At 45.8% G+C, this 15,819-nt stretch overlaps 1 protein-coding gene across 1 annotated transcript in view; it reads right to left on the bottom strand.

Moving 5' to 3' along the window:
* Positions 1-250: 250 nt before the first annotated feature.
* Positions 251-15,819, bottom strand: part of jakmip1 (janus kinase and microtubule interacting protein 1) — a 51,189-nt gene continuing 35,620 nt past the window's right edge. Inside the window, 18 exon segments of the mRNA XM_070444122.1 lie at positions 251-1,889; positions 2,297-2,353; positions 2,654-2,891; positions 3,146-3,189; positions 3,427-3,880; positions 4,148-4,204; positions 4,829-4,942; positions 5,229-5,343; positions 5,453-8,989; positions 9,262-10,065; positions 10,357-10,498; positions 10,882-11,014; positions 12,571-13,130; positions 13,133-13,195; positions 13,198-13,218; positions 13,300-13,344; positions 13,550-13,615; positions 15,128-15,334. Of these exon segments, the coding sequence (XP_070300223.1) occupies positions 13,050-13,130; positions 13,133-13,195; positions 13,198-13,218; positions 13,300-13,344; positions 13,550-13,615; positions 15,128-15,334 (483 nt within the window). The 3' untranslated portion in view covers positions 251-1,889; positions 2,297-2,353; positions 2,654-2,891; ... (8 more) ...; positions 10,882-11,014; positions 12,571-13,049.

Genomic DNA, 15,819 nt, shown 5'->3' with positions numbered 1-15,819 from the left:
AGAATTTCTATGAAGTGTAGTATCCCACTGGGCATACACTGTTTGAGTCAACGTTGTTCCTACGTAAATGTCAATGAAATTACATTAAACCAATGTGGAATAGACGTTGAATTGACGTCTGTGCCCAGTGGGATGTATTTGTCTATTGAGAGTAACAGGCTGTCAGCGTTGCGATGACTGCCACCTAGTGGTAAAATCAAGGTTGCATATGAGTGTGTAATCCTCGAAACACAATACATACCATTGTATGTGATGTGTCCTCTAAACATTTATTCTCTTTATACAGCCTAAGGAATCATTAGGAAATCAAATTACATCTAAGACAGAATTATACAAAAATATATTTGTGGCAGCATGGCCATTCCCCCAACCATATACATCATTATCAGTTAAAGACAGGTATGCAGTAATCATGTGTAACACAGAATGTGTGTATTTTCTCCATTTCATTTGAGATGCCTTTAGAGAATCAGGTCAGAATGTAAAAGTTAATGTCAGTTAGACCTGTAGACAGAGAACGAGGAGATGAAAGTCACACATAAAGTACTCTGCATTTGCATACATCAGGTTATTTAATAATCTCTACAAAATATATCAGTCATAAACTTCTATCCATCTGAATGAAATGATTTCATAGATTGAATCGATTCTACAGTAGAAGGACATCTCAGACAATTTACTTCATGATTTGATTTTGATCAAAAACATTTTCTGTAAACGTAACGACGAGGAACAGAAATATCAAAGTCTTTGGAATGAAGCTTTTTCCCCATATTTGGCTCAATACCTAAAGATCAAGTAAAATGGCCTTGTGAAAATGACTTTGCTTTATCATAACGTAAAACATTATCACTTGATATCACCGCCATGTTCGAGAGGCTTTCAGACGGATTGTTAGACAGGTTGTCAGACAGACAGGTTGTCACATCAATCAGGCCCACCTTTGTTTTTGACACTTGTCACATACAGAATAATCTCAGAAACCCAAAACTAAAATATTGCGTAATTGTGTCAGATGCTTGATTAAGTTCTGGGGACAGATGTGTTAGAAATAAATACTAGAACGTGGAGGGGACGCAGGCCGGCTCCTCTCCAGTTGCAATTTACAGGCAAGTCCATGTTCCAAATGTCCCCTCCTCTTCTGAAAATGGAAAGATGCGAAATCGTGATTTGTCCAAAATAATCAGTGACGAAAAATCTGTTCACCGGAAACTAAGTTCCTCGTTAGTCGTCGCATCCCACAGTCTGCTGACAGACGCTAGGATACCAGTTATGCTAAGTGCGTCTGTCCACGAGAGATTAGACACAGAAAAGTGGGGGATTTTGAAGCACAGAGGTGATTTGACACGATCTCAATGAGCAGGATGTAGGTTAAAAGCATCTGTTTATAGAAGCACAATGTCAAACTGGGCCATACACACAAACACACCCACATTTCAGCTAGTGCTTTAGTGTAGCTTTCCATTTCAAATGACTTTAGGCTGTGAGCACTTATGAATGTTTTTGTCACGGGCAGGCAGCGTTTGATGACGTCATTAATGTTGGCCACTATAATCTCTCTGTAGGGAAGCATCATTTGATTGGCAGTCACAGTGGCTCATCATCTTGTCCTCTCTCTGATTGGCAGTCACAGTGGCCTATCATCTTGTCTTCTCTCTGATTGGCAGTCACAGTGGCTCATCATCTTGTCCTCTCTCTGATTGGCAGTCACAGTGGCTCATCATCTTGTCCTCTCTCTGATTGGCAGTCAAAGTGGCCTATCATTTTGTCCTCTCTCTAATTGGCAGTCACAGTGGCCTATCATCTGTTCCTTCGGGGCTTACATGTCTGTCTGGAACAAGAACTTCCTCTAGGAAGGCAACAGGAGCCAGACCTCGTCTGCCATTCACCTGAAACACACAGTCACTCAGTACGTTATCTACAGTACACCTGCCCTCACCTGAAACACACAGTTGTAGTCTCATTTAGATACATGGGACACAGATCCACTCAAAGTATCTACTGTACACCTAACAGCGTGACAGTATCTCCCTCTCTCAGGGCCAGCTCTGCTAGGGTGGAGGTTAGTGCTGTCCCCCAGAGGACTGTAGCTGCACGCCAAACATGCACATACGCATACACAGAGAGAACACACAGGTCACAAGGAAGCAAACACAAACACACACACACATTAATACACAAGCTTAGAAGAGGCGACTGTTAATATAGAAAATCACAAATGCGTCACATTTCATTATTTCGTCATGCAAATTTCAATGAAACACAAACAGTAACTGAAAAAGGCACACGCCATTACCGTTTGAGCTTCTGAATCTGGTGAGAAAGGTTTCAACTGGACAGTGCGGCTGAAAATCTGCAGTAAAACATTGAAAGATGAAACGGTTGGGTCCAGGGTAGGGTTGCTGTACAGAATTACTCCTCCTAGACGTTACAGACATTACAACTTGATTGCCTGTTGCTTGGTCTCACCTTTTCTCCCCACTCATGTGAGAGGTCACCAGGCTGCGGCCCTGGCCAATCGGGTGCTAACCATGCGCCCTTACCCTTGTGCTTCTAGCCTCTGATTGGCCAGCTAGCCCGACCTATGCTCTCACAAGGGTGGTAAACTGAGTGTACAAAACAATAAGTACACATGCATGTCTTTAGAACTCACTGATTGGGTGGAGCCACTGTGTCGGGGTGTGGGCGGAGTCCTGCAGTCTGGGGAGGCGTGGTCTGTGCAAAGAGCAGCGGAAGCTGTGGTGTCATGGGTGTGGTCTATGATGAAAGGGGTGTGGTCTGTCCTAAACTGGGCATGGTTTCCCCCTGTAGATGACATGAATCTTGTCAGTGTAGAGACCGTTGGAGCCCAGGGTCTGAACGCTGATGTGAACCGGACCGGACAGATCCAGCTTCTCGAAAACACACAGAGAGAGGAGAGATACACACTGTCATCCTCAACCATTCAACTCATAATACGTAGAAACTCCACACAAAGTGATGGTAAGGAAGGAAGTGGAGAAAGAAACAGGAGGAAAGCAGGAACATTTTGACAAAGTACTTTTTATTTTGATTTATTTAACCTTTATTTAACTAGGCAAGTCAGTTAAGAACACATTCTTATTTACAATGACGGCCTACTCCTGGTTACTGGTTAATATTGTACCTTGGTGCATGCGGAGCTCATTACAGACTTGTGGAATTCCCCATCTACATAGATCTGTGGAGAGAGAAAGAGAGAGAGAGAGAGAGAGAGAAAGAAAGGGGGAGGGGGAGAGAGAGCGAGGGAGAGAGAAAGACAAAGAGAGAGGAAGACAGAAAGAGAGAAAGACCGAAAGAGAGAGAGAGAGCGCGAGATGAGCGCAGCATACGGAGACATTGGACTGTATAGAACACCAAAACCCATTTATTTACATTCTACTGTATCCCAGGTGAGAGGCAGCCTACCCTGTCTCCATACACAAAGGTTCCGTTGCTGCAGCCCAGCTCATCCAGCCAATCATGAGGCTCTGGGTTTGTTTGATTTCGCTTGTTCAGGTTGGCAGTTGGAGAGGAGCTTCTTGACACAATGGTTCTCATCAGGCAGTCATGGCCTCTCAGTGGGGGGCAGAGCAGAGGTGGAGGGGGCAGCTTTAGTGAGGGCTGTAGTTTTAAGGGTAATTGTTGGAGGGGCAGTTTTGGTGGGGGCAGTGTTCAACGAGGTAGTGGTACTTCGTGCTTTAACAGTCCGAGCGGGGGCAGTAGTAGTAGTAGTAGTAGTAGTAGTAGAAGGGGTAGCTGTTATGGGGGTATGCTTGGGTCATTTGAGGGCAGCAAGGTTTGGGTTGGGGTAACCTGGAGAGTTTCCCTGACCTGGAGGGGGACTGGAGTAAACCTGGTGTCTGGTCTTGGAAGGGAGATCCTGGGGAGAAAAGGGGAAAAAGGGGGTGACATGGTTGTACAGTGTCAGTAAAGAGACTAAATTGGGACTTTGTGCATAAAAATATGAATGTAAAATTATGAAACCTTCGCTTGTCATTGAACAGATCATCAGTCAAGTCAAAACCAAATCATGAAAGCTTAGCCTGTCATTGGACACAACAGCTGTCAGTCAAAACAAATCCAACAATAAATCCTCTAGTAGCTCTAAACAACCAACAGACACCCACAATTCTCCATTCACCCTCACCTTCAGAGCAGCTATGTCCAGATCCGTCTGGCTCTTCTTTCTCAGAAGAACATTGTACTGGAGAGAAGGAGACAAACAGCCTTTAGACAAAATACACTGACTGGAAATAACAAACACGTTACCATCAAAAAGATATGCACTCACCACAAATACAGCTCTTTGGAGATTGTAAAAGCTCTCTTCTAATAAAAATTGATTCCTCATGTCTTTGAACAAACGTCACTAACTCTCTAAGCAGGGAGCTGTGGTCTTGTCAGAGTAGAATGAAGTCTCTCCTTGGCATTGGTCACTTTTGTACTGGTAAGTCTTGGAATTCAGGGAAGGTATTAAGCTGATCCTAGAGCTGTACAAAAAAGGATGACTTCTACCTAAATTGGTAACCTAAAGACACATTTGTACCTATCTTATATGACAGAGGGTTGTTGACCTTAGCTCTGATGTCATAATAGCACACCCTCAGTGAGGTGAGTGTGATGCTCCACACCTCTCTGATGCCCTGCTCTCTCTTCAGGGAAATGTACTCTGAACTCAGCTCCTTCAGAGCAACCCTAACACACACACACACACACACACACACACACACACACACACACACACACACACACGGCGAATGAACAACCACAAATTCAGGTATACAGTACACACATAGAAACCCTTAGCTAAAACTCTCACAACACACACCTTTAAGTTCAGCCTGAAGCAAGTTGAAGTTCTCTTCTATCGGAGTCCAGAGTAAGTTGGCATCAGTCTTCTCTCTCTCTCCAGACCCGCTAGTCTGCTCTTCACCTCCCTCACCTAACAAAAGACACAGCCAGTGGGTTATCATCACATGACATTATTACTGTGGTTAGTGAGAGAGGGATACTTTCACTATTCGTACTTCTGCTCTCAGTGTGTTGTTCTCCCTCTTCGTCTCCTCCACCTCCTCTTCACTTCGTTGACTGCGTGTGCTGCCCTCCTCACAGCCTCTTCTCGCCTGACCTCAGACACAATCAGCTCTGAGCCTGCACACACAGATTCTGTTCTGACCTCTGACCTTTCCTCTGACTGGCCAAGAGGACACAGGAAGTAAACAGCTCACCTCTGATTGGTTCTTCTCCAGTTCGTCTCGTGACCTTCTGTGTTCTGCCCCCAATGACTTGATCTCCTCCATCAGTTCATTCTGCTCCACCTCTGTCATCTCTTCCAAGTGTTCCCTGGATACAGGGATAAGTTAGCCATGCTACAACTACTACTGACAGAAACTCATCAGTGCCAACATACATAACATACACAACTCACACAAGTAAAAAGATTCACTCATACCTGTGCAGACTGCCCCAGACGGATGGTCTTGTAGGAGTAGACCGTGGCCAGACTTCTCTGAACAACGTCATCCTCCGTATTTGGCGCAGCGGCTCCACATATGTGTGTTGCCATGCCAACGTGGTTCTCAGAGTACTGCTGGTTGTGACTCCGCCCGTGACAGCAGCTGATCGTAAAGGAGCGACGTCCATCTGCAACTGGTCTCTCTCCGCTGTGAGATGCTCTCTCTGTTCGCACAGAACATCCATTGACTGAACCAACTGCTCTCGCTCTTCTTTAAACTGCTTGACCGGGTCTCTGTCTTCTGTTTGAAGGCAGAGAGATGACAATTTGTCTCTCTCCTGCTCTAGAAGCCTGAGTGTCTGTGTTAGCTAGTCTCTCTGTCCCTTTAAACCACACATTGATTGCATCAACTGGTCTCTCTTCTTCTAGATTGTGGAGTGACTCGTTTAGTTGGTCTCTCATCTTCTTGACTGAAGACTGCGAGAGCTTGTCTCTCTCCTCCTGAAAACCAGACATTGACTGAACTAGCTGGTGTCTCTCCTTGTAGAAACCAGACATTGACTGAACTAGCTGGTATCTCTCCTCCTGGATTCCAGACCTTGACGGAACTAGCTGGTCACTCTCCTCCTTTAAACCACACATTGACCATACCACCTTGTCTGTTATCTTTCAGACCTTGTAAGCTGTTCTTTCTCTTCTTTTAAACCACAGAGTTCCTGATTGACCCGGTCGCGTTCTTCTTTCAGAACCCACACGGAGCGTGTTAGCTGGTGCTTCCCTGTCTGACACCTGAGTGAGAGGGAAACCTGTTCCCTTTCCTCTTTGAGATCACTGAGAGACCCAATTAGCTCGTCCCTCTCCTCTCTAAGCCTGGACCCTAACTCTGTGGTCAAATGGTCGTCTTTTGATCCCTAACTGACTCGGTCTGGTGGTCAACCTGTAGTTCACCACTATTCACCGACCCTGGCGTGTGATCACCTTGTAGACTGGTCACGAACCCTACCGGGGGTTGACCCTGTTGAACGAACACTGACCCGACCACATGCTCACCCTTTTGACCACACTCTCAGTGGTCAAACCATGGTCACCCTGTTGGAGGCCTAGCTGACCGCTCTCAGTCAGTCTCTGCTGCAGCTCCATGATAGTGTTGAGGTCATCCTCTGTCTTCCTGGTTAGCTCAGTTATAAGACCTCCCTGCTCCTGGTTCTCCTGCCTGGAGCTCTCCCTCTCTAGCTTCCTCTCACTATCCCGGCTCTCTATGTGGGGCAGGAGCTCCTTGATACGCCTGCCCTGTGCCCGGTTCTCCTGGTTCAAGGCTAGAGCTAGGTCATCCTGGGCTAAGGCATACAGGGTTAGGTCATTATCGGCTAAGACTAGGGTAGTATTATTCTGGGTTGGAGTTGTGGTAAGCTTTCTGCTAACCTGGGGAATTAGGTTATGAATTGGCACCCTGTTTTCCTGGGCATTTCCTGTCATGCTTTTCCTTCCTAGCTAGCAGCCCTGCTCCGCCTCGCAGCCCCCCCCCCCCCGTTTCTCCCTGCTCCCTGAGTTTACATTTCAGTTGGGCGTTCTCCTCGGTCACCCTGTGCAGCTGGTCCTGTGTGTGTCGGAGCGTGCTCTCCAGCTGGTCCCTGTGGTCCCGGAGTGAGTCCACGTCGCCCCCATGCTCCTGTAAGCCTCGGTCTCCTCGCTCAGGTTGAGAGGGGAAGCACCCAGGACCAAGACACCAGTCCCAACTCCCCCAGCTCACTGTTTTTAGTGCCCAGGGATACAGTTGAAGTCAGAAGTTTACATACACTTAGGTTGTAGTCATTAAAACTCGTTTTTCAACCACTCCACAAATGTCTTGTTAACAAACTATAGTTTTGGCAAGTCGAATAGGACATCTACTGTGTGCATGACACAAGTAATTTTTCTAACAATTGTTTACAGACATTATTTCACTTATAATTCACTATATCATAATTCCAGTGGGTCAAAAGTTTACATACACTAAATTGACTGTGCCTTTAAACAGCTTGGGAAATTCCAGAAAATGATGTCATGGCTTTAGAAGTTTCTGATAGGCTAATTGACATCATTTGAGTCAATTGGAGGTGTACCTGTGGATGTATTTCAAGGCCTACCTTCAAACTCAGTGCCTCTTTGCTTGACATCATGGGAAAATCTAAAGAAATCAGCCAAGACCTCAGGAAAGAAAAGTGTATACCTCCACAAGTCTGGTTTATCCTTGGGAGCAATTTCCAAATGTCTGAAGGTACCACGTTCATCTGTACAAACAATAGTATGCAAGTATAAACACCATGGGACCACGCAGCCGTCATACCGCTCAGGAAGGAGACGCGTTCTGTCTCCTAGAGACGAACGTACTTTGGTGCAAAAAGTGCAAATCAATCCCAGAACAACAGCAAAGGACCTTGTGAAGATGCTGGAGGAAACAGACACAAAAGTATCTATATCCACAGTAAAACGAGTCCTATATCGACATAACCTGAAAGGCTGCTCAGCAAGGAAGAAGCCACTGCTCCAAAGCCGCCATAAAAAATTTGCAACTGCACATGGGGACAAAGATCGTACTATTTGGAGAACTGTCCTCTGGTCTGATGAAACAAAAATAGAACTATTTGGCAATAATGACCATCGTTATGTTTGGAAGAAGGGGGAGTCTTGAAAGCCGAAGAACACCATCCCAACCGTGAAGCACAGGGGTGGCAGCATCATGTTGTGGGGGTGCTTTGCTGTGGGAGGGACTGGTGCACTTCACAAAATAGATGGCATCATGAGGGAGGGAAAATGATGTGGATATATTGACGCAACATCTCAAGACATCAGTCAGGAAGTTAAAGCTTGGTCGCAAATGGGTCTTCCAAATGGACAATGACCCCAAGCATACTTCCAAAGTTGTGGCAAAATGGCTTAAGGACAACAAAGTTAACGTATTGGAGTGGCCATCACAGAGCCCTGACCTCAATCCTATAGAAAATTTGTGGGCAGAACTTAAAAAGCATGTGCGAGCAAGGAGGCCTACAAACCTGACTCAGTTACACAAGCTCTGTCAGGAGGAATGGGCCAAAATTCACCCAACATATTGTGGGAAGCTTGTGGAAGGCTACCCGAAACGTTTGACCCAAGTTAAACAATTTAAAGGCAATGCTACCAAATACTAATTGAGTGTATGTAAACTTCTGACCCACTGGGAATGTGATGAAAGAAATAAAAGCTGAAATAAATCATTCTCTCTACTATTATTCTGACATTTCATATTTTTTAAATGAAGTAGTGATCCTAACTGACCTAAGACATTTTTACTAGGATTAGATGTCAGGAATTGTGAAAAACTGAGTTTTAATGTATTTGGCTAAGGTGTATGTAAACTTCCAACTTCAACTGTATGATGCCGGGGTTCTGGCTACGGTGGCCTGAGAGGTTCAGGAAGTTCGGCTGGGGTAGAGGCAGAGCGGAGGCTTCTGCTGCTCCACGGTGGTGAGCACAGGGAGGTGTGTTTAGTGATGACTGGCCCAGGGTCAGCTTCACCTGCATAGATGGTCAAAACTAAACATTAGAGACTCAACACAAAGCAGATCCAAACACACAAGCCAGCCACACTTTAGTTCCTCTGTAGTTAATCAGATCAACATTCCACTGTGTAGCTAAAGCCATGATAATCCAACATTATAATCCATTGTACAATTTGCTTGTAATTGTACTCATTCACATTCTTGAGGCCGAACTCTTTAACAATTTAGACTTAAGACCTACTACTGATTAAGAGTCACCTCCACATTAGCTTCAATGTCATCACTCACCGGGTCAGTGTTGTCCACGTGGCAGGGGACTGGTTGAGCCAGGGCAGGGGTGTTTGGCAGGGCGGTAGCCAGGCTGGGGCTGGAGTCCCTGGGCTGGCACCAGAGCTAGGGCTGGGTGTAGAGACTGTGGTTGATCTGTCTCAGGGTGTGGCTGAGCCTCTTACACAGTCTCTGGTTCTCCTCCTGCAGTTCCTCCAACTCCTCCGTCATGGAGCTCTCATTCAGCTTGAGCCTGTGGACCACCGTCCTCATTTCCTCCACCTTACACGACAGGAAGTGGCCATTCTGCTGCGCTTCCTGCAGCTGTTCCAACAGCCCCCTCCGCTCCTCCTGGAGGCTGAGGATGAAGCCTCTCAGTCTGTGCTCTCTCTCCCCCTCTATTTCTATTTCATCCGCTCCCTGCTTCTGCTGGAGATGCTGTCCGTAGCGTCTCCACTGTGTATTTTCCTCCTCGCCATCCCCATCCTCCTCCTCTCTTTCCTCCCTTGGGTGGGCCAGTCTTTCGGACTCTGTCCTCCGTTGGCACCATGACAGAGTAGTTGACGCTAGCTGCGTTGACAGTGGCTACGTTGGTGGATGAAGATACAGACATCTCCAGAACATGTCTCTCCAGCTGGTGGACTCTGGTCTGCAGGCCCTGCTCCTCGTCTCTGGCCAGGCCGAACTTGAGCTGCAGCTGGCTCTTAAAGTGCTCAAAGTACTGAGACTGGCGACCCATCTCCTCCTCTTTAGCCCGGAGCTGGGCCTGGCAGCACTGTAGCCTCTCCCTCCACACACACGATTCCTATGCTCCTTCTCCTGGTACTGGGAAAGACCGGTCATGATAGAACTATGACACAGTTACTCCTCACATCTGAGTAATGTCATATCTCATATAATGCAACAGAGAGGGAGACTACAGTCACAATAGCACTAAACCTGAGAAATGCTAGATTTAAACCACACTCACAAAATACTTACACAATAATTACAATTTATTATAACAGGCTTATACTACAATTTACAGTACAGCTTACAGGACATGTACATTTGAGTACTTCTCACTCTATAAGCCTCATTGAAGCTAATGTGAAGCTCAGTACAGTCTCTACTCACCATGAAGCGCACCTCCTCCCTGAGCGCGTGGAGCCGCTCGTCCAGCCTCTGGCGTCGCTGCACGCTGGGACAGTGGAGGACTGAGTGTGCTGTGAGGTCCTCCACCTTCTGTTGCAGGCTCTGCTCTGGCACCTCCAACTCTCTGATCCAGCACAGGATGACGACATGACTCATTAGATCACATGACATTGTCATACCATTACATGATTAGCATAGCATCGCACGATTAGCATAGCATAACATTAGCATTAAACGGAGATGAGACCTACTGTCAAATTGTTTTTGCCAGTCATCTGTCCAAGAGAAAGTAGAAGTGTGCACACATACCTTACTGACGGCAATGTTAGAAATAAACCCCACAACCAGTGATACCATGCTAAGAGGCAAGCAACAGTCTTACTGTGTCAGCATTCCGTGTGGTAAGCTGCATGTTAGCACGACAGTGTGTGCAATGTGATATGGTTGTGGCCATATGTTGTAGCTGTGTGATATGTGATCCCCGTCTCTCTGTCACCTGCTCCTCACCTGCTGTGCAGCAAGCTCTCAGTCTCAGTAAAGGAGCTGACGTTGTCTCTCAGGCTGTGCTCTAGAAGCTTCACTCTATGGGTCGGGAACCTGGAGGTCTGGGGTGCCAGCTGCACAGAACTGCACAACACAGCTGGAGAAGGAAGTATTTGTGTTGGGTTTGTTTTGTCAAGGTAACTGAAGATACACAAATACAGTGCTGTGATAATAAACTCAGTAAAAAATGAAAACGTCTCTTTTTCAGGACCCTGTCTTTCAAAGATAATTCAAATAACTACAGAGATCTTCATTGTAAAGGGTTTAAACACTGTTTCCCATGCTTGTTCAATGAACCATAAACAATTTATGAACATGCACCTGTGGAACGGTCGTTAAGACAGTAACAGCTTACAGACGGTAGGCAATTAAGGTCACAGTTATGAAAACTTAGGACACTAGAGAGGCCTTTCTACTGACTATGAAAAACACAAAAAGAAAGATGCCCAGGGTCCCTGCTCATCTGTGTGAACGTGCCTTAGGCATGCTGCAAGGAGGCATGAGGACTGCAGATGTTGCCAGAGCAATAAATTGCAATGTCCGTACTGTGAGACGCCTAAGACAGCGCTACAGGGAGACAGGACGGACAGCTGATCGTCCTCGCAGTGGCAGACCACATGTAACAACACCTGCACAGGATCGGTACATCCGAACATCACACCTGCGGGACAGGTACAGGATGGCAACAACACCTGCCTGAGTTACACCAGGAATGCACAATCCCTCCATCAGTGCTCAGACTGTCCACAATAGCTGAGAGAGGCTGGACTGAGGGCTTATAGGCCTGTTATAAGGCAGGTCCTCACCAGACATCACCGGCAACAACCGGTGGGCATAAACCCACCGTCGCTGGACCAGACAGCACTGGCAAAAAGTGCTCTTCACTGATGAGTTGCGGTTTTGTCTCACCAGGGGTGATGGTCGGATTTGCTTTAATCGTTGAAGGAATGAGCGTTACACCGAGGCCTGTACTCTGGAGCGGGAACGATTTGGAGGTGGAGGGTCTGTTATGGTCTGGGGCGGTGTGTCACAGCATCATCGGACTGAACTTGTTGTCATTGCAGGTAATCTCAACGCTGTGCGTTACAGGGAAGACATCCTCCTCCCTCATGTGGTACCCTTCCTGTAGGCTCATCCTGACATGACCCTCCAGAATGACAATGCCACCAGCCATACTGCTTGTTCTGTGCGTGACTTCCTGCAGGAATGTCAGTGTTCTGCCATGGCCAGTGAAGAGCCCGGATCTCAATCCCATTGAGCACGTCTGGGACCTGTTGGATCAGAGGGTGAGGGCCATTCCCCCCCAGAAATGTCCGGGAACTTGCAGGTGCCTTGGTGGAAGAGTGGGGTAACATCTCACAGCAAGAACTGGCACATCTGGTGCAGTCCATGAGGAGGAGAGGCAGTAGTTAATGCAGCTGGTGGCCACACCAGATACTGACTGTACCTTTTGATTTTGACACCCCTTTGTTCAGGGACACATTATTCCATTTCTGTTAGTCACATGTCTGTGGAACTTGTTCAGTTTATGTCTCAGTTGTTGAATCTTGTTATGTTCATACAAATATTTATACATGTTAAGTTTGCTGAAAATAAACGCAGTTGACAGTGAGAGGACGTTTCTTTTTTTGCTGAGTTTATAAAGTCACTTACCTATTGAGGATTCTTTGTTGTGTTTCACAGACCGGTGACACATTCTGTCCCCGTAGTCCTCTGGTGTCCCTCTACTCCGGAGTACAGAGCTTTCACTTCTTGTTCATTGAACTTGGCCATGACAGCTGTTTCCATGGAGACCCTCCTGCACTGAGCTTTCTGGGAATGCCCAGGATTTGACTAGTCTGTTAGGAAATCGCCCTGCTTTTTTAAAATCAACTCTTTCTCCTCCTTCTCCTCCCACCTCTACGATTGCACTCTTTCGTTGTCTGGCTCTAAATCCACCTGAGGCACTGTCTCCATCTCAGTTTCTCTGTTTCTTTATTGACCTGCTTCAGTGTTCCAGTTACAATGTTTATGCTTTTTAGAACTCACATTAGAGTTTGGCTAAATGTTCCACTTCCAGAAATGGTAGGGGACATTTCCGTTATAAAAAAAAAAAACTCTGATATACCTCTTTACAAGTCTCTGATATTTGTTCACTTTTCAAAGTCATGGTTTTGTTTTGCATTCCAGGTAAGTGTCTTCCACAAAAGTGCACGTGTATCAAAAAGGCCATATAAGGTTTGTGAACCATCTAAAAATGGATGAAAAAAAACAAATATGTTGTGTTTCTCTTCCTCACTCTCCACCTGAGCGCCTTAGCACCTGTGAAAACAGACAAATGGCCATCAAAATCATCATGTTATTACACAGTATTATGACGGCTGTGTAGGTGTGTATCATTACCTGTTGTCGGTCCATGTCAGTGTCATTAAGGCCAAAGAATAAAAGCTAGAGAGAAAAACAAAAAGAGGAACAAAAACTAAAAAGAAAAGAAAAGAAGAATTTTAAAGAATGGTCATAAAAGGAGAGAGAAGAAGACAAGTGTTACTGTTATCTTGAATAATATTTTTTTTTTTTTAAGTCAGTCTACATGCTCCCATGCCCCACCACATTCATAACTATGAAACGTAGAAACTCTACATGACATATATACCTTTTCTTCTATTTCCTTTACTTGTCTCTTTTGCATCTCAATCATGTCTTCCAACTGCCTTATTCTCTGTAACGGAAACAACACAGAACCTAGAGTTCAGGAGGTCAACGTCATACTTATGACAGGCAGCATACGATAGTTCACATGGGTAATGTGTGGCCTTACGGTCTGTCATCATCTTCACAGTTGAAGTAGAAAATGAAATGATTATGGTTGCTAAACAAAGTCTGTTTCCACATATTCCCAAAAACCTGTGCTCCTACCATGTTACCATGGTAGCTGTTGCAGAGTCATAAARATCCCACTGCCGTGACAACGAGCGAGAGGAACTTTGTTCTGCAAGACCAGGATCTGATTTGTTGACTGAAAGAAGATTAGAGGTAAAACCTAGAACCTTTGGTATTGGCTACACTGGCCCTGCTTCCCTCTACAACTTCCCTRTCCTTCAAAAGGGGGAATCTGCAGTTCGAACAATAACAGCGRAGGGATTGTGCTGGAGAAATGTGCCACTCTCAAACTCATGGACAGAGCTATGGATACAGGGACTAAAAGTCTAAAAACGTTTGTAGCAACTGCAGATTGCCCCTTTAAACACTACAGGCTAATGAGAAAGAACTGGCATTTGAGACGAACACACTCCGTGTGGAATCCAAGAACCTTCACTGGAACCATACCAGTCCCAATCCACTGGTAGGTACTCCTGATCATAGAATTAGGAATAAGAATAGTAATTTAATACGATTACTATTTACGATTACGATTAATACGATGCTCCTGATAGAGTTATGAAACACTGGAAACACACTGACCACATTTGCGTGGCTGACCTGAATGCTAAAAGCTGCTTAGGTCATAACCACAWCACAGCTGAGTCAGCCAGAGAGGAGGCAGGGCCTGGAAAAGAGCTGTTTTAAGGGTTGTGATTAGTGTGAGATCCTAAAATTGCAACCAGCACGGCTGGTGGAGGAGACCACTGACTGGGAAGAATCTCTCAACTTCAGGTCAGTTACAGAGAACGTTTTTTTATAATTGATGTTTTTACTAAACTGTTATGGTGTTATAGATTAGAAAGACGATGGTTTGTTTCTGAAGCAATGGATTGCATAAGGTTAAGATTAGGGCGGCAGGWAGCCTARTGGTTAGAGCGTTGGGCCAGTAACCGAAAGGTTGCTGGATCGAATCCCCGGGCTGACAAGGAAAAAATCCTTCGTACTGCCCCTGAACAAGGCAGTTAAACCCACTGTTCCCCGGTAGGCCGTCATTGTAAACTGACTTACCTAGTTAAATAAAGTTTACATTTAAAATAATAATTGAAAAGGTTAAGATAAGACGTGTTAAGACTTTTAGTTACGAGGTGAGGCGTATGAAGACGATTAGAATAAGGATAGGGCTTCTGTGAAATGCTGACGTTTGGAGGGATACACAAAACATAAGCACTCACACACACAAAAGCAGGAGGGATACTGCATCTTTATACAAATACACCAACACTCATACTGACACACACATACACGTAGAGGGAGGGAGGGATACTGCATCTTTTCTCTGTGGCGGCTGCAGGTTAAGGCCTTTCCTTACCTGCTGGGCCTGCTGTAGGAGCTCCATGCGCTCCTGTAAGATCTGACTGTCATACTGGCGRCTCTGCCTGAGTATCTGCCTCCGCAGTTTGTCCACGGCTAGCCCCAGCTCCTCCCTCTGCCTGTCGGACAGAGACTCTGCCACCGCACGCCCCCCGGGCTCCTGCTGCAGAGCGTTATACAGCGTAGCCTCCAGCTCCGCGATCCTCTGTCATACAGCCACACACACACACACACACAGGCATGCCACTGTGATCATGGCATAGATGGAAAACACTGTTCCACTTTATATCTAGTGTTGCTATAATGATGTGCTGTTCATGGCAATTGCATGGTAACTAAAGTGTAGGTACTAAGTACACTTTGTTACATAATACTTACAGCTATGTTTTATTACGCCAGTGTAGTTACCATGTAAATACATGCTTCTACTGACACAATATAAAGTGGAACTAAAAACACAAATACACACCAAAAAAAACACTGAATAAAATGTATAAATGGAAGTGAATGCTACATACTCTTACTGTTACCTGACTTTAAATGTGTTAACACTCGCAAGGCTGCCGGCCCAGATGGCATCCCTAGCCGCGTCCTCAGAGCTTGCGCAGACCAGCTGGCTGGTGTGTTTACGGACATATTCAATCACTCCCTATCCCAGTCTGTTGTCCCCACATGCTTCAAGAYGGACAC

This window comes from Salvelinus sp. IW2-2015, linkage group LG6.1 (genome assembly GCF_002910315.2).
Source record: "Salvelinus sp. IW2-2015 linkage group LG6.1, ASM291031v2, whole genome shotgun sequence".
Taxonomy (NCBI): domain Eukaryota; kingdom Metazoa; phylum Chordata; class Actinopteri; order Salmoniformes; family Salmonidae; genus Salvelinus; species Salvelinus sp. IW2-2015.
This window is presented reverse-complemented; position numbering and strand designations above follow the sequence as displayed.